Genomic DNA, 19,474 nt, shown 5'->3' on the forward strand with positions numbered 1-19,474 from the left:
TGTAGTTGGTGACAAAATAACCATGACACTGCAAAATAATTTGTAGCTGTTTGGAAAACAGTTTCTATGCCTTAAGCTATCCTCAGAATAGTTTGAAAGAATGGATAGAAATTTGTCTGTTTTGTTATTTTAACCTGACTTAATCCTAACAAATGGTATTATAGCTAATATCCCAGTGAGATATTAAGCAAATAAGGATAGATTCACTGTTCTTGTAAACACTATAACTTAGGGCTACTACAAAATAATTTTTTGAGGATTAGACAAGACACCACAGAGCTTTTTATAGGTTAAATGAAGTAAAGATTTTAGTGAACTGAATAGTGTTTATTGAATTTTTAGTAACAAGTCATTTGAGAATCACGAACCATTTCCTTAGTTAAGGATAGCATAGCTAACTATATTTCTAGAAAAGCGTAGCTTTCTTTTTTAGGAAGCACACAGTTGGAATCTGGTGCTATTTATATTTAGGGGCTCCGAGTCTTTAGCTTTACATAACTGAAAGGAGGCATCTGACTGCATTCCAAAATAATGTCCACTAGGAGGCAGGCTTGGTTATTCTTAAAATGGCTTAACTTTTCAGGCAATCTTCTTTCAGTCTTTGTTAAACACTTTAATAATAATAATTTGTAAAAATAAAAATAATGAAAACACAGCTAAACTTAAAAGAATAAGATGGTGCATAAAATTCTAAATAAAATAAAGCCTAAAAACATCAAGGGTATTCTTAACTTTCTTAAATGGTTCATCATTGCTTTATAGTCTATTAGGCAAAAGAAGAAGATCAGTATGATGTGACTATACAAGGAGGAGCCTGAGAGATCATTGATCATCTCCATTTATTTTCTAATGAATACAGGGGCAGCTTGTATTTGTGTGTGTATGTATGTGTAACTTTATTGTTTCTTGTTTCTCTGTATTTATTTTCTGTCCTTTAACTGTACCTATTTCTTTAATAGTAAACATCATTAGAAAAATCTGAAAAGGGCTATGTTAAATAAGCAGATCTAAACTCTGTGGAATAGGAAAAGAGAGGAAAACTTGAGGCTGTTTTTTTTTTTTTCTTTTTCTTTTTTGTAGGCTGGTTGGTATGGGGATCTGAACCCCTGATCTTGGTGTTACAACACTGCTCTAACTAACTGAGCTAACCAGCCAGCCCTAGGATGTTTTGTTCTGCAGTGAAACTGGTGACAGACTAGCTGGTCAAAAGTAAAAAGTCATGGTTATAAAAGGGAAGCAAAAAACAGGACTCTCTCTCTGTCTCTGTCTCTCTCTCTATATATATATCAAAGGTGTATTTTTACGAGGGCCCCAGGGGCTTCAAGACAACCTCTGCAATATTTTTGGAGTCCAGTTATGATATTTTTTTTAAGCTAAGTGGCCACATGAGTGTTTTATTGTAAATTTATACTTTGTGTGCATGTATGTTAATATGTACCTAGAGTGTTTGTGTGTATATAACTTAAATATATGTTTCCATGAAAAAAATGGCTCCCTGCATATCCTGGCCCCTTTTTCTCTAGTAGCCCTAACTGTTCTTGAACTTTTGCCCCAACTGGACCTCCCACCAGATTTCAAAGTGGGAGGAATCTCCAGAGAACTTTTGAATATATTTTTCAAAGAAACACTGCTATTGGTAGTGGTATGGTCTGTTCTGGTATGCTGTTCTTCAAGTAAACAGGCATCTGTTGGCTAGCCTGGCAACCTAGCTAGTGTAGAAAATTTTCTCCCATTCTAGGGAAAATACATTCTGAGTTCCAAATAGTTTACATAAAAATGAACTTGCTCTTTCAAAAATATGGAACCATTGAACATTGGTTCACATATTAAATCCTAAATTCTAAGTATAATCTCTTTACAACCTGGGATATGGGGTTAGCAATTGGGATGTCAGTAAAACTGGAGTGTTGAAATTTAGCCTCGTAAGGGCAAATTAGTTAAAGAAATTGAATCCTAGAGTCATAACATTATGAATGTATAGAAAGCTACATGTAGTGGCTAATTTTAATACATTATTTCTAAAGAATAATTCACACATTATAATAATGTTGTTGCAACAGAGAGGCCAAGGAAGTTTAGAGGACACAATAACTAGACTCAAAGAATATTGCAGAGGTTGTCATGAAGCTCTTGTGAAAAGAGGAGAGCAACTGCAGACACATAGCAGTACAGGACCCTGGCCTGCTTTCCCTGGCCCTGATTTCAAACCAACGTCCTGTTCAAAACTGAACATACCTACTAGTAGAGTATTTGTAATTGTTCGTTTAATTTAAACTACTTAATATAACTTAACTACATACCGAATATGTTTAAATTAAACTTTTCTTACACGTGCTTTGTAATGCCTTCTATTACTATTGTATTTCCTCACAATTAAATGTACTGCTTTTTTTTTTTTTGTCCTTTTTGAGACTGGCCGCACCGCGCTCAGCCAGTGAGCGCTGTGAGCGCACCGGTCATCCCTATATAGGATCCGAACCCGTGGTGGGAGCGCTGCTGCGCTCCCAGCGCCGCACTCTCGAGTGCACCATGGGCTCGGCCCAAATGTACTGCTTTTTAAGATATCTTCATCTTTTTATTGTAACAGAAGAATAACGCAAACCTGAAATCATTAAAGCCAGACAAGCCTGACTCTGAGGTGAGACTTTTTCCTCTGTAATAATAGTCTTAAAACTGATCTTCTTTTTACATCATTAATGACAAATTTGTTGTGATTGAAATGTATGTTTTGTAGGAGCAAGCCAAGTTAGCAAAGCTTGGACTTAAGCTAGGTTTGCTCACCTCTGATGCCGACTGTGAAATTCAGAAGTGGGAGGATCAGGAGAATGAGATTGTTCAATATGGACGGAACATGTCCAGTGTGGCCTATTCTCTGTATTTATTTACGAGGTAAGTGTACTTACATTTTAATCTTTTTAAATCAGTATAATAATATCTGGTATAAAGAAAAGATGCCATGTTAAATCATTGATAGGTTAAAGCCAGTGTCAAATACCTATATATGGGAAAAAGAATGAAATAGTTATTATGACAATTTACTTCAGTGAATTCAACAAGAGGACACATGTACTTAATTAGAATTTAGATGTAGAAGAGATCCTCTTCTAGGTCCCATTTTTCCCATAATTTTGAAAGAATTTTAAATCCTGCTTTTTGCCATCCTGCACATCAGTGTCTCTCACAGCCAGCATCAGTCCATTTAGAAAACGTGCCTTTTATATTTTTATGCAAGTGACTGATTAGACACAGATCAAAGAGTAGAGCCATGAGGTCTACCTCAATAGGGTGCCGTATCTCCATGAGTCAGCATTTATTGTGTAGAGGAGAATTTCCCTAACTTTAAAATTACCAGGCCTACATTCTCTGTCTTGTGCATATCACAAAACTCTTGATCAAATACCTTGTTGAAGTCAATGTTGATCATATTCCACAGCTTTCTGTTATGGTAATCTATACAGATGGTATAGTAATCCCACTTAGCTAAAATCAACTATCTGCTAAATAATCTGTTTTAGAATTTTCTCAAGGAATAACTTCAGACTTTCACTCAGTTTCTGAAATCTATCTTTTTCATTTATGGAAACTGGAAAATGCTTGATATCCCCTCTCCTACTCATTTTGATTTTGATATGATTATTAGCAGTGGGTCACATCTGCAGGTTATTTCAGTGTTCTGGAAGGTAGTGTAATCTGGTCTGGAAACTGAAGCTCAGGTAAAGTAGTTAGGATCTCTGTAAGTGTGTGGACTTTGGGGCTCAATAAATAGCACCACTTTTTCCCACCCAATTCCTGAACAAAATGAAAATTAAGCAAATGAGTAGGCAGATTAGAACCAGTGACATTTATATGGATAAAGCTGATAGTGGAGAATGTAATTTATATCCACAGGCAAGTAGGTTTTCAAAAATGATCCCAAGAATTAAGAAGTCTTACCTCATAGGAGCAGTATGTGTCTCTATGAAATACGTGGAAGAGAAGATATCTCTTAAAGGCAGCTTCACTTCCAAGAGAAAAAGGATAAAAGAAAGGACTAACATGTCCAATTTATTTTTGCAAAGTCAACAGAAAAACTGGAAAGATGAGTGTCTACTCTCTCTATGGTGTGGAATAAGTGAGGCAGCAGAAAGAAGTGAGGGATGCTGTGGTTGTGGAGATTCCTTCATATGGAAGGAAGGTTAGGAGCGAGGAAGAAGCAATTCCCAGCTAAGAGGCTTTGTTTTCCTCTTGATGTCTTCTACCTTTTCAGGATAATTCTTCTGGAGGGAGAGCATAGAAATGACAGGAGGTAGTAATTTTGCTGCTGTTTTGCTATCATTTGTTAATACCTTACCATATTTTCCATCACTGGAGACCATTCTTCTTTGGTAGTTTCCTTCCTTTTGTTCTTGTTTTTAATAAGCTTCTCCTGTAATGGAGTCTTTCCAACGTGAATTTTGCCTTCCTATGGGAAACCTGAGGGGCTGCACTGTGAGGAGAAACTCAGTGGAATGGGACTTAGAATATGGTTATTGGACAGGAATAATGAAATTCAAGAAAAGAAAATGGATTTTCTGTAATGGATAATTACCTTGTGTCATTTTGCAAGTCTTGGTGCTATAATTACCTCCTTGTAGTAAATACGAAGTTGGTTTTCTTTTCTACTCACATTATATACCTGTTCCTCCCATCCCCAACACTCTTTTCTGTTTTCCCTTAAGACCTGTGGTCTATCAACCTCATCTAGGAACTTTTTATGAGATCATGTGTTAGCCTTTACAGTATTGAGTTTTGCACTTTTATAGACTTTCCTCAGGCTGTTGTTTAAGGGTGTCTTAATAATTTATATAAGTAATTCTTATTTATTAATAATTGACATATTTAAGATTTTCTAGCGCCTTATAGTATAAAAAATTTCAAACTTACTAGTGCTTTATAGTTTTTAACATGGTTTTTGCTTTATAATTTCTTTGATCATCACTACAGTTTCTCAGAGAACAGGAATGATTTGTTCACATCTCATAGCTATTAAGCGGCAGAACTGGTTGTTACTAGATTCCATCACTACAGTTTCTCAGAGAACAGGAATGATTTGTTCACATCTCATAGCTATTAAGCGGCAGAACTGGTTGTTACTAGATTCCAAATCTTCTGACTTATGTCTAACCCATTGCTCTTTTTTTTTTTTTTTTTTTTTCAAAAAGATGACCGGTAAGGGGATCTTAACCCTTGACTTGGTGTTGTCAGCACCACGCTCAGCCAGTGAGCGAACCGGTCATCCCTATATGGGATCCGAACCACGGGGCCTTGGTGTTATCAGCACCGCACTCTCCCGAGTGAGCCACGGGCCGGCCCTAACCCAAGCTTTCTATATTGCTCTTAATGCATTCTGTTACTCTCTATGTTGTAATTTACTTTTCATTTTTTAGAGCTCTTAATTCTTAGAAGTTTTAAGCCCAATATTCTCCAATCTTCTGATGAGAGTGGTAGCATGAGTATTATTAGGAAGATTAATTTATACACTAAGAATACAATTGAAACTTAAATTATATGCCTCATCAAAATTAGACAACTGAGTTCCTACCAGAATTGAAATTAGAATTAGAAGTGAAATTTCCTGGCTTTTGGTCTGATCCTCTTTCCATTGTGTAAAAAAGGCCTTTGGTTAAGGTACATTATCAGATCTTTTATATTCGGTTTATGAAACAAAATGATAAAGGTTAAAAAGGACAAACGGAACTTAAATATAACTTGTCAGTTTTAAATTTCTTTACATTATGAAATTAACATATATAATGTTTACTTGAAGAAAAAAGTAACTTAAGAAGTAATAGTGAAATATTAAAGTTGCTTTAAGAATAAAGTCACAATATCTTTAATCTATTCATATTATTCTTCAAAATTTGGGATCTGTTAATACACAAAATGCTTTAAAACTTTAATATTATAAAATCAACTCCAGGGAATAACTTTTTATTTTCCTAATAATTCATTTTTTCTTAGAGGAGAGGGGCCACTGAAAACTTCCCAGGATTTAATCAATCAACTAGAGGTATGTTTTGTTTTCATTTTATGCTTCTACTTTAATTCTGAGCTGAAGTGGGTAATAACTGGTTTTCTTTTTTTTTTTTTAAAAGATGACCGGTAAGGGGATCTCAACCCTTGGCTTGGTGTTGTCAGCACCATGCTCAGCCAGTGAGCAAACCGGCCATCCCTATATAGGATTCAAACCCGTGGCCTTGGTGTTATCAGCACCGCACTCTACCAAGTGAGCCACGGGCCGGCCTATAACTGGTTTTCACTTGATCTTAGCCAAAAGGCCGAGAAGCGATATAACTGGTTTTCTAAACGATTTATTATATCATGTGTGTGTGCTTGCATGTGTGCACACCTGTATGCTATAAAGTGGTAGAACAGCAGAAAGGTAGAGGGCTTGCAGTAACATTTTGTGGAGGTTTCTTGGTTATCTCATTGAAAGAAACTTAAATATTATAGGGATAAAGTAGAGTGGGCTTTGTTGACAGTCAGTAGATGTAATGATAAATTTTAGGTTTTCCCAAGTAGATAAAAGTATTCTGAAAGCAGATCCAAATCTCATATACTTTCCAGAATTCGAGAAGGCTTTTTGGCCTCCTCATCATTGAATTGAATGAATGGTATTGATTAAATGAGATTTTATCACATGAAAAAGCATCATCTCAAGTACAGGCTTGAGATCATTAGAGGGTACTCAGGACATGCTAATTTCCTTCTTTTCTCCCATATTTGTGATGATTTAGGACATTTAGGGAGAGACAAATATGCTAACACCCACCCTTGTGCCCTGTGTGTCTAATGGTACTCTATGTAGGCCCACCTTTAATTCTCCTCCCTCTAGCTGAAGGCTTTAGATTGGCAAGTGGGTTACAAAATTCCTTTTCTATTTTTCCTGACTCTCATGTTAGCGTGTGGTTTAGTCCATTTTGTGTTGAATAACAGAACACCATAGATTGGGTAATTTACAAAGAAAATAAATTTATTTCTTACAGTTCTAGATCAAGGGGCCCACTTCTGATCTGGTGAGGTCCTTCTTGCTGTGTCCATCCCATGGCAAAAGGACAAAGAGAAAGGGAGAGAGAGCAAGAGAGGGCTGATCTTGCTTTTATAACAAACTCAATCCTGAGATAATGAACCCATTCCTGTCATAGCGACATTAATCCATTAATCCATGAGGGCTCTGCCCTCATGACCGAATCACCTCTTAAAGGTCTCTGCCTCTCAGCCTGTTGCATTGGGGACTCAGTTTCCAACACATGAACTTGGGGGAACATTTCAACGATAACCATTTGTTTGCCTCCCTAAAACCAAGAGCATTTCTGCATTTGAAATTTGAAATTTCTATCATTTTTATCACTTGAATATAGTTTCCTTTGGCATTCCTGTGTGCTTCCACCTGAACCTTTTCAGGAAAGGGATTTCAGTTTAAGGCGATGGTTGTCAACATAATAGAATTATAGAAAATATTTCTTCTGGATTTTTCTGTAAAGTAGACTACAAATGAGCTATTTCCCCTTAAAGCAGTGGGAATAAATTCTTGATTCATTCTGTTCGGTTTGGCCCATGTCTGTTCTAAGTCATGCCATACTGTATGGGGTGTTATACTCTAAAAGGTCTACTACTTACCTTCTTCCTGTGTGAGCTTATTCATTAAACCAATGTCTGTTGAATTATCTCCAAACTGTGATGAACATAAAATTGCATACTTCATTTAACAAACATTTATTGAGCTTGATATAGATATAGATTTTAAAAAAAATCTTGGGCATAAGAGCTCTGTGGAGAAAAGTGACCTGCTTCCATAGAGTTTATGTTCTAGTGGCAGGAGATAGACAATAAAAAGTTAAGTGTGTAATGCACATGTATGAGTATGTGGAGGGTAAGAACACAGAGGAGTGGTCAGAAAGGACCTAAGGAGGTAACATGTGAGTAGCAACATAAATGAAGTGGGAAGGTGGGCTGGGTGGATAAGCGCATGTAGAATAGTTTAGATAGAACAAGTGCAAAGGCCCGGAGGTGTAGGGGTAAGGCTGGGTGTATCTGAAGAAGAGTAAGAAAGTTGTTGTGGTTGGAGTGGCATGAGCCAGAAGGAAAGCGGTAAAATATGACATCTCTGTAGGCCATGAGAAGAACTTTGACTTTTATTTTTTAAGCATGATGGTGAACCCTTAGAGGGTTTTGAGATGCAGCGGCATGATCTGACTTATGTTCAAAAAAGGTTTTTGGCTTGACCAACAGAGTAAATGGTAGTGCCATTTACTGAGATAGGGAACACTGAGGGAGAACACCAGATTCAGAGGGTAGAAATCAAGCATTTTGTTTTGCTCATGTTAGGTACAAAGGCCAAGTAGGGTATAAAAGACTGGTGTCAGGGTGGTCCAGGAGTGGAGAGGCTTAGGAGATATGAGCTTTAAGGTGGTTTTAAAACCATGATGCACTGAGACAGACATGGATCATGCCCCCAAGGGCTTTGTAGGTTAGAAAGAAAGAGAAGGTACATGGAATAGGAGGTGGTAATGTGGAATGATGAGGATCACACAGGGAGTGAATCATTCAGTTTGATTAGAATCTAGATGTGAAGCTCATTGGTTTCCCTTTTAAAGGACAGGAAAGGATGCAAAGGACTATATGATGTGGAGATCCCTTTATCCAATGATAGCAAGGTGTCAAGGTTGTTGAACAGAGGGTAGAAGTTAACCTTGGAATTATTGCCTCTTCTGTCTTCATGTTCTTTATCTAATTTATTACCAACACCTGTTATTTTTTTCTTCACAAATCGCTCTCAGATTTGTTCTGTTCTCTTCATTGCTACTGCTGTAACCTAATGCTAAGTCTTCATCTCTTTACTCACCTGGTAGCTCTCACTCTAAAATCTTCTACATACCATTTTAACACAATATCCTAAATATTACAATCTCACCTGTCCAAGCTTTCACTCTTCTTCTCCATCATCCTGTTTTCCTTACTAAATTGTAAAATGCATGGTGCATGGTAAATAGTCAAAACCAATCTGAAAAAAAACCAAAAAAAAAAAAACCCAGTCTGAATTGGGCCTCTCAAATGGTCGGTTATGAAATGTGTATAGGTGACAAATTTTATCCTGGTTAGATGGTAGCAGGAAAGTTCTAACCATTTTGACCTCATGCTCCAAGATTCACCACCCTTTTATACTTGGGGATTTCATGAAATGAGCTCTGGATCCCTCCAGAAACTCAGACATAATTTGTGGGGCTATCACATGTCCATGTGACCCTCCAGAATAATTGGAAGTCTCCAGGTGTAGAGGAGCCTCTCTAGGATTTGATTCTGCATTAGGGCTGGGAAGACTATTTCTGAATACAGTTAAACCCTTGTGTTTTCCTGGTAAAAAAATTTTTAAGAGTTCCATGACAGGTTTTTTATATCTAGGTTTTATTTTTAAAGTTCTATATAAAAATTATTAATGATTATATTTCTTACCAACTGTCCATAAGCCATCAATCTAAAATAGTGATGTTTTCCCTTTCCACCAGGTTTTTGCTGCAGAGGGTTTAAAGCTTACTTCAAGTGTACAAGCTTTTTCAAAACAGGTAACAAATGTCTACCTTCCTGGTGCTGGTGGTGATGTCATGTAGATCCAATCTGGGGATATATCATTAAGGTATAAAGGTATTTAAGGTATAAAAGATGGAGTTTTGTTAGGTTTGTTATAACTTCCTAAATTACATTTCAGCTGAAAGATGATGACAAGCTTATGCTTCTCCTGGAAATAAACAAGCTAATTCCTCTATGCCACCAGCTCCAGACAATAACTAAAACATCTTTACAGAATAAAGTGTTTCTAAAGGTAAAAGAGAGGAGGGTGGGTTATTAAGGTAGACTCCTGAGAAACTTTTACACTTCTGTCTTTATCAGGTTAGCTCCAGCCCCTTTTTCTTCAAATAAAGTGTTACTACCCACAGAAGGGCAATTTATTTCCATTTTTCATGACTTGACTGCAAGGATCATTTATTATATGCTGTTATAACTAAGCAGCATGTTCACTAAATAAATTGACTTTTTGGACATGATTAATTTTGTAGCACTGACAGCTACCCTTAAATCCTGAAGTTGTCACCTCTCTAACTAGGCCACAAATGCCTCAGAGTCTGAGCTCCCATAATTTGAGCAAATATGGGCTTATGTCCACAAAGCAGAGTGCAAGGAATTTCAGAGCAGGGGATTCACTGCCATTATTTGGAGCATTTTGAGGTGCCCCTAAACAGCCTTAAGTAGAACAGTCTATTTGTCACCCATTCTTCCTGGGATTTCATGAAACAGGCATGAGGCCTGGGCAGCAACCCTTGCACCTGTGTTCTGGGTCCTCGCATCAGCTCATATGCCCTAATCTATTCATACACCTTTCAAGATCCCTTAGATCTCCATGATGGAGAAATTTTATCAGTTTAAAACTAAATAAATTATAAGGCTTTTTGAAACACCACTATTAGAATATGATCTGCATGCTTTCTGTCACTCTAGGTTGACAAGTGTATTACAAAGGCAAGATCAATGATGGCTCTCTTGGTCCAACTTCTCTCACTTTGTTATAGACTGCTGAAAAAGGTGAGGTTGTTTTTCTATCTTAAACTCATCATTTTTTTTAATTGAAGGGAAATGCAAAAGAAAATAAGTTACTACTTAATTTTGCAATTTTGTTTTCCAGAGTAAAGCAGAAACTAATTGTCTTACCTCTTTCCAGCTTCAGATGGAAAATAACAGATGGGTCTCAGTTACAGATAAAGATACTATGGATGGTAAATCTTGAGAAGCTTTTGGGGTCAGATCTCTGGAACATCATGTGGCAACAATGACATTTTAAAAAAGCAAATGATCCTTTATATTTTCAGAAATTCAACAATTTTGTAAAGAAAACAATACGGAAATCTTGCTTTATTTTCTGATCATGAAACCAATTGTGAAGCTTTTTGACAACTAATAAATGCCATGGTAGTTGCTAGAATTCTAACTGCAGTGCGATTTTAAAATGGAACATGCACTAATAATGCTATTTAAAAGTCAAACCAAATATCCCTACCGTCTAAATGACAATTTAATCCAAAGAAGCAATTTTGAATATGTTCTCACCTTTGGCATATTTTAACTTTTTTCTTTTGTTGTTTAAGCTTATCATCCAGAAGACTAATTTCAGCAAAAAAACCCCAGTAGTATGGGTGAATGCAAGGTTTTCCTTAAACCTGTGGATTCTTCAATCCCTTTCAACCAAGTGTGACGGGGGCCCCTGTGATGCATCCTGTCATAGATCATGCATGCTAGTACCAGGTGTTGGTTCTTTAACAGGCATTTTAACACAGAAAGGGTTATCTGTTGTTATGCATCTCCCTCACCTCATCCCAAAATCAGGGTAATGGGACTCACTCCACAGAATCCTGCAGCAATTCCCAGAGGACAGAGGTGACTGTCTTTTGGTTCTAGTTCTAGCATAGTTGGCCAGTCTGCCCTGACTATTAGCTGGACTCCTAAGCCTATCTTACTAACTTAAAAAATAGTTTTCGAGCTGGCTGGATAGCTCAGTTGGTTGGAGTGTGGTGCTGGTAACACCAAGGTCCAGGGGTCAATCCCTGTACCGGCTAGCCACAAACCCCCCCCCAAAAAACAAACAAACAAAAAAAATGTTTTGAACTATCCTTCTCAGTATTGACTGATGGAATGCAATATTAAAAAAAAAAAAAAAAAAAAAAAAAAAAAACGATGGAACCAAGAAGTTGTTTAAATTCTGAATAATCATACATTTTATATATGTGCCTTCAGAATGTTAATTATAAAACAAATAAACATTTGCCTTTAGTCTTTTTAATTTTAGGGTTTAAAGCTTTTCTTATTTTTGGGGGGGGTGGGGTTGCTTGAAGGACCTTGTTTATAGATTTTCTCATGATATAGTGTGGTTAACTTTGTTTTGGACTCCATTCATAGCGTCTGCATTCCCAATGCTTTGAAATTCATTCTGAAATCTAACAGGACATGTCAGTTGTCAAATGGCAGTAGATATGTAAGCTTGTCTGATGATCTTTATCTGGGTCAGCCATCACAATCTATGCTCACAAAAGTCCTGAAGAACCACAGTCCTACCAATTAGCTAGTCACTATTTTATTGAAGAAAACTTTTACAGTACTCCTCAGGGAGAAAATGGGATGCACTCAGCTTGGTTAATGACCTTTATAAAATACTTCTTACCCCACACCAGCCAGCTGCAAAAAAACTTCCTTAAATAGTCAAAATCATGAAGTATTTTTATTCTCTGAAACTAAAATATTCTTTTAAATTACAATAGAAATAATAGAATGACACAAGGTAATAATGTTAAAAGTAAAATACAAGAGTACTTCAAAAAGTCCATGAAAAAATAGAATTAAATGATCATACGAATCTTTCCATAGATTTTTTTTTTTTTTTTAAACTCTGGACCTTGGTGTTATCAGCACCGTGCTCTAACCAACTGAGCTAACCGGCCAATCCTCCATGAACTTTTTTTTTTTTTTTCCTTTTTTGTCTTTTTTTACTGACCCGCAACAGGATTGCAACCCTTGGTGTTGTGCCCGCACCGCACTCAGCCAGTGAGCGGGAACCGGTCTCCACATGGGATCCGAACCCTCGGCGGGAGTGCCGCCGTGCTCCCAAGCGGCGCATTCTCCAGTGCACCACTGGGCCGGCACCACTCCATGAACTTTTTGAAGTAACTTCATTGATATATAATTCTTTCACTATCTTTATTATCTTTGTTTTATGAAATATTCAAGAATCATCGTGCTCCTCAAAGTGAGGATCTGTTGACTTGTGCTTACATTTTCAGCTCATAGCACCTGTCACATGTCTAGTAGGTATATTTAGGGGACAGTCATGCTGGCACTCAAGTTACAAGAAGTTTTTCTTGTGAACCAAAAATAATTTTTAAGTTTTACTTACAAAATACTCTTTTACATATCTGAAAAGAGAATATTCTCTTCAGAAAGTGCAAGCGGGGGTGGGAAAGGGATAACTTATGACTTCAACAGCGTAAGATAGAGAACCAAAGGAATTTACATATCAAGTGATTTCTTCTGTACAAAACTGTATTTTAAAAACAGGGATATTTGGCCGGCCCGGTGGCGCACTGGATAGTGCGCCGCTTGGGAAGCACGGCGGCGCTCCCGCCCGAGGGTTCGGATCCCACATACAGACTGGTTCCCGCTCACTGGCTGAGCGAGGTGCGGGAGCAACACCGAGGGCTGCGATCCCGTTGCCGGTCCCGGTCCGGTACGGGGGCAACACTGAGGGTTGCGATCCGTTGCCGGACACGGAAAAATACAAAAAGGAAAAAAAAAAAAATTAAAAAGAAAAAATAAAAACAGGGATATTTAAATGCATGTGTGTGTTGCAGCCCTTAAAGAAAAAAAAAAGTTTTAAAGTAATTTTATTTGAAATTCAATGTAAATACGTATCCAATCTTAAACCATAAATTCACTCATATATATATATTTTAGTTTAAATGATGTGAAAGCCTTTGTTCCATTCAAAGGCATCTGTGCCTTTGAATAATGTATTCTCAGTAACTTCTTTGTTGGTTACCTGTAACTAGACTGTGTGAGACTGAGTGACTACAGTGTACATATTGCAAAAACCAGCTCAACAAAGCATTATATTTCCATTTGCTAAGAAAGCCCTTTGTATTTTTCAAAGCCTTTTCATGTGTCCTTCATTTAAGAAGTCACAGCATGACAGTTCTACTTTGTTTCAGAGGGGAAGGCCATCCCATTGGCATAAGGAGGAGAAGGTACACTCTACATGCCTGCCTTTTCCCTGCAACCTATAGGGAGAGGAGTTGAGGCAGAAGGGTGGGACTTGGCTTTTCGGTAGTGTCACACTGAAGCAGAATGGTAAAGAAAAGCCAGTTAGCTTTTTTTTAAACTTCAAACTCATAGAAAATCGAGGCAAAAAATCATAATCATGCCATAATGTTCAAACAGAAGTATGTCAAAATGTATGAGGGGACTTCACAAAGTTCATGGAAAGATTCATATTATCTTTTAATTCTATTTTTCCATGAACTTTGTGAAGTACCCTCGTTGTATTTACTTTCAGTTTATAGGATGATGGGTAATTTATTTTTACTTGGCCACTTAAAACTTTTCTGTGTTTTCCAATTTTTCTCAAAGAGCTGTGTTTGTTTGGTTTTAGTCATAAAATCATCCCTTGCTTGCCAGTTGTTAGAGAGAAGCAAGAGAATAACAGAGTGTGGACATTGGCAGGGCAGACCTGGGAGGTGGAAGGCAAATGGGAACCAAGGTTTGTTATGCAGGACGAAGAGGGAAGACTAGGTTACGTGAAGGATCAGGCCTCCACTGTGGACAGCTGGGTGTGACGTATACTGCACATGTACTGTTTCTTCTTTAGTGCACTGATGGTTTAGGCCTGGTAAGGATAAGAATCCCGAGTTGCTTTTTACTCCATCCTCACGACATAGCTGTTGTGGCACTAACGCGTTTCATTACAACTTCTTCATATTGTTTTTGTGTCAGTAAGCCTTCTGTTATGCTTTTACTTTCTTCAAATTTGGGTAACACAACTGCAATGTAGCCTTCAGTGGATGGCTGGAAAGGAAATAGAATATTTAGTACTGTCACATGATAAAAAAAGTTCCAGTAAAAGGTATGTGGATGGGATCATACTGTTTTTCTCTCTTTTACCTTTTCTTGAAGAAGAGACGGGTTATGGAGAATGTTTTCATTCACTTCCATCAACCGTCCTCTAACACAGCTATTAAAAAAAAGAATTATGTTCATGAAAAATATTATCTCTTTTGTTTCTCCTAAATAGTGGCTAAAAAGTTACTCACCTAGATATGGTATATTCTTCTCCATCTGAACAGTAAATCTTACATAGAGGTGCAAGTTCTGTTAGGAACTGTGCCCCCTGTGTAATGAGAGGGAAGAAGAAATTAATTGAGGTACATTTCCACTTTACTCTGAGAGGAAGCCCTCAGTATTATAATAGGATATATTCCTGGAATTGATGTTTTAAATAAAAATGATTTAAGTCCATAAAAACCATTCATATATTCAATCATTTATACAATAAGTTCCTATTATGCCAGGTATCATCTTAGGCTCAAGGGAAAAAAGCTCAGACACATGTAATATAGGTAGTTTAGTTACAGACAAATAATATAATTTATCAACTATAAATGAAAAAGCTACATATAGCTAGGTGTAAAGAGTGTAGAAGTGTAGGAAAATCCATCAACAAGCAAAAACATAAAATTCAACATGACAGAGTATAACAGCAACATTTTACAAAGTTAGTTTCCATTAAGATTCCTACCTTATTTTTATACAGAGTATTTCAATACATTCATGAAGAGATTTGTATTATCTTTTAATTCCATTTTTCCACTAACTTTTTGAAGTACACTCATATTAAAACTTAATAAATAAAGAAAGTTCTTTATCATGGTCAATCACTAGGAGTTTTTGAAGATGGGATATTTTTCTAATTAAAAAACAACAACATTGTGCACCTTGCAGAAAATTTGGAAAATGTAGAAAAGTTTTAAGTAGCAATATAAAAATAATTTATCCATTATCCTATAACCCGATAAATACTACATTTTGATATACATCTGTTTGAATGTTATGGCACAGTATGTCTCATACATTTCACCAGATGGACGTATCTGGGAGGAGCTGACAAAATATCTACAAGGATGCTCATGGGAGCCAATGAGAGCATATCTCATTGTTGCCCTTGCCTTCTTTTTCCCAGGAATTCTTCCTGTAGTGAACATAGGTTATCTTTATGACCTCTTTTTAAACATTATTAGTAACATTCAGATATTATTATATTGGCTTCACTTCTCTGCATGTGGGTACTTTATTACAAAATGAGAGTCATTACGACTCTCTGCTCTTGGGAGAAGGAATGGGGGATTTGTCCTACAGCATTAATCTACAACTGGATCTGTCAGAAGAGCAGAGGTGTTTTGACCCCCTTTTATCACCTCTCTTGGGAGAATAAATGATTGGCAGTTCTGAGATCCAACTAAAACTTACCTGTAGTGGGTTCAATATGCAGGTCCCTCTATGTTCTTCATTAGTAACTGCAGTGTTACTGTTTTGGACAGAGATTTATCACAGGAACTTCACAAGCATTAACGTTTATACTTATTGTAATGTGTAGACTTTATCTTTTAAAAAAGGTTCCTATTACTTTCTAAGTCCATTTCTTTCCTGAATGAAGACGGATCAATGATTATAAGGCATATTTTAGGGGACTGTGGACCTACAAAGGGGAGTATGAATAAGGGTCTCCTAGAAGAGTGCGAGCAGTTAGCAGAAACTGTTATCATGAACTCAGTAAATGAAGGACTTAAATCATCCACAGAAACTTTCCCAATCACTAGGTTTGTTGGGACACCTTAATGTGTTCCTAAATTGTACTTGGTGTGATACCCTCTTTTAATAAAATGTCCATCTTGCCTAGAGTTTGAGGGTAGAAATGATATTCTGTATGACTGAGCATTTGCGGAGGTAGAGGGTGTGGGTAGATGTGTATTAGATTAGCAGTGCTTTAGGAATGGAAAAATGGTAAGAGCAAATACCACCTATTTTCTCAGATGTTTTTCCTACTCCCTCAGGATACATTTTTTTCTTTTTAATTTACATGTAAAAATACCTAGTAAAGAAGAATTGGTCACCTAAATTTTATGGGACTTGAGATATTGGTTTAATAAAACTAGAAGGGACAAAACATCTTTTTATATTAGTATCAGAATTGCCCTTTCAAAGGCCTGCCTCCGCCTTCTTCTATTCTGGGAATAATTGGGATGGATGGTGGTACAGAACCTTATATGACAGATACTATGCCTCCTGAAATGCCTTATTATTTTGGTCTGAGAATTTCTTTAGGGTTAAAGTATACTTAAAGTCAGCACCTCACACTGCCAGAGAAGTATGCCGAATATACGTTACCAGATTCTAAGACTTGACTGTATCTCACAGATATGTACAATCAATTATGTTTCAATTAAAATAAAAATAAAAAATCTCCCCCCCCCCAAAAAGGACTGGATCTATCATTACCACAAATATGCAGGATTTAAGTAGATAATCACAGAATTATAGGAACATACCCGTTTAAATTTTCCAGAGACCTTGTTCTGAAGTCTGCTACAATTAGTACTGATCTGATAGGAAATGCTTTTAATTGTTTTTCCACTTTGAAGAACTGGATGAGATCTTGCCAATGTGATGACACATATTCTGCAAAAAGAAAAAATGGATCCTTTGTTATTGCTTATAATTATTGGTATAATTCTTCCTCTTAAAACTCAGTATTCCTATTGGCATAAGAATGTCTGAATTGACATTTGTTTAGTCGAATTATCATCTTCCCCCTTTTTCCTTTGGCAACTACTGGAGAATAACTACAGAATGAAGAACGCATTAATAAAAGAGGAGAAAACAGGATTGAATTTCCTTCCCAGGAAAGGGAAGAGTACCAGAGGTCTTTAGGTAGCACTGGGGTAGAAAAAAGAGAAATAAGGTATGCCTGTGTATACAGGATACCACTTATGCTTCTACCCTAACCCTCTCCATGATCTCTGGCAGTTCAGTGGTTAGGTACAAGCTTGCAGCTTCAGATAGCCGACTGAGGATGTGGTCCTCCTTTTGGAAGTTTGGGTAATCAAGCTTATTTGTTTTAGAGTGATGAGGCACTAGAAGACTCCTTCTTGCCAACCAAACTCCCATAATACCATTTCAACACAATGGAAGATAACTTAATGAATGTTCATTTAATGAACACTTGTTCGATTCAAGGCCATACCAGGCTAAAATACCAGAAAAATTTTTTAAAAAGCAAGTTTTGGATCTTTAAAATTCCTAATTTGCTTACCGGTTAGAGTGCTGTAATATACAGTGGTCCTCACAGTGTTTTCCTTTGACATCTAGAAGAATAAATGAGTCTGTTCAATCAATATTTACTACCACCACGTGGTACTATCTTTGGTTCACAGAGATAGTTAATTCTGAAGACTAGACACAGGGTGATCACTGGTATCCCTTCATTACTCAAAAACATATACCTAAAGTCTTCCTATAAAGTATTTAAAGGGACCTGGCCCAGATAGAATTGTTTATTCGTTGTTAAGATGATTAACTCCTTGCTTCATCTTGCTTTATCCTCACTTTAAAGTGAGCATCACAGTCTTTATGATATGGTAGCATATTTTTTGTTCGTGGTATTTAGGAGTGTCCTGTTTAGGAGTGTCCTGTTGTTAGAGCAGAAAGTCCCACATTCCGGGAAACCCCTCAGCCCTGGGTGAACCAAGGCGGTTGGTCACCCTAAATCAGGCCAACAGAAAATATGTTACAATATTAAAAAAGAAAAAGGAAAAAAAAAATACACCAATTATCCCCAAATGAAAGGGAGAAAGTAGGAGTTAGGGGAAAGTTCTTAACGATGCTCCCGCCACTGGGATTTACTGAGTACACAAAATAGTACAACAGGAATACCTACTTCTAAGTGGTAAATGGACAATACTGGCAGCTTGTCAAGTAAAACTGTAGATTGTGTTTTCTAAATGTCTCTATCCTAACCAACTCTCTTCTCTCCATCCCTACTGCTTCTACCTTGGTTTCGCTATGATCATTTAAATAATTTTATGTATCGCTGATCTCTATAGGATTGAGCTCCTCAAATTCCTCCAGACACTCAGGACCTTTGCAACCCACCCTCGAGCTCTCACTGTGCTCGCCAGCACCAGAATGTGCTTTGCTGTATTTCAGGCCTCCAAGTCTTTGCAAATGCCACTGTCTCGGCCTGGAGGGGAACACAGAAGTTCAGTTCCTTCTGACGTGGGGAGAAAGCGCCGGGGAAAGCGCGCGTGGCTCATGATCTGTCACTGTAGTCTCCACAGCATCCGGCCAATGCGCCCGAACAGAGACGGGCATCACTCCGCACTTACCCGCTTTGTACCAGCGCGTGAAGTAACGATCCACGAGCGACGGCACAGCCGGTTCCGTGGCCTCGGGCTCGGTAGCCATGGCGACCTGCGGCGCCGCTACCCCGCCCTCCGGGGCCGGAGCGCTTCCTCCGGGCAGGCCCGACTAGGAGTGTCCTTCCGGAGCGCGGCCAGCGTTGGGCGCACGCGCGCTGCTCCCCGGACCCAAAGGCTCCGCCCACCTCCGTCGATTAAGGTGCTTTGGGTTCCGTCAAAGCGATGATCAAATACAGTAGGGTGGGCTGAGGGCAGAGGGATAGGGGGCGGAGGCCAGCGCAGCTTTTGTACCTCTAACTTGCCAGGGCTACAAAGAAGGCCTGCGCTGCGAGCGACCTAGGAAGCCGCCCCTGCCCGGCCACGCCTCCTCCGTCTAGTGACGTCACGCCCGCGCCGCTCGGCGCGTGTCCAGTCTGCTTCTCTCACGCGTCACCATTGCGCGGTCAGCG

The 19,474-nt window shown here is 38.0% G+C and overlaps 2 protein-coding genes across 2 annotated transcripts in view; one reads left to right on the forward strand and one right to left on the reverse strand.

Annotated features, from left to right (window-relative positions):
• Positions 1-10,999, forward strand: part of CTNNAL1 (catenin (cadherin-associated protein), alpha-like 1) — a gene marked incomplete at its 5' end in the record, with an annotated part of 46,541 nt that extends 35,542 nt beyond the window's left edge. The window contains 7 exons of the mRNA XM_008587199.1: positions 2,588-2,638; positions 2,735-2,889; positions 5,980-6,028; positions 9,525-9,581; positions 9,725-9,838; positions 10,513-10,596; positions 10,733-10,999. Coding sequence (XP_008585421.1) covers positions 2,588-2,638; positions 2,735-2,889; positions 5,980-6,028; positions 9,525-9,581; positions 9,725-9,838; positions 10,513-10,596; positions 10,733-10,798 — 576 coding nt within the window. The remainder of the gene's footprint in view (positions 1-2,587; positions 2,639-2,734; positions 2,890-5,979; positions 6,029-9,524; positions 9,582-9,724; positions 9,839-10,512; positions 10,597-10,732) is intronic.
• Positions 11,000-13,426: 2,427 nt separating this feature from the next.
• Positions 13,427-19,473, reverse strand: FAM206A (family with sequence similarity 206, member A). The gene is made up of 6 exons (XM_008587195.1): positions 18,993-19,473; positions 17,921-17,972; positions 17,157-17,286; positions 14,865-14,941; positions 14,716-14,785; positions 13,427-14,619 (listed from the first exon to the last, which is right to left on the reverse strand). The coding sequence occupies exons 1-6, from the start codon at positions 19,069-19,071 to the stop codon at positions 14,482-14,484; spliced, it is 546 nt and encodes a 181-aa protein (XP_008585417.1). The 5' UTR covers positions 19,072-19,473; the 3' UTR covers positions 13,427-14,481.
• Position 19,474: the final 1 nt, after the last annotated feature.

Source organism: Galeopterus variegatus, unplaced genomic scaffold, assembly GCF_000696425.1.
Source record: "Galeopterus variegatus unplaced genomic scaffold, G_variegatus-3.0.2 Scaffold4278, whole genome shotgun sequence".
NCBI classification, from domain to species: Eukaryota; Metazoa; Chordata; class Mammalia; order Dermoptera; family Cynocephalidae; genus Galeopterus; species Galeopterus variegatus.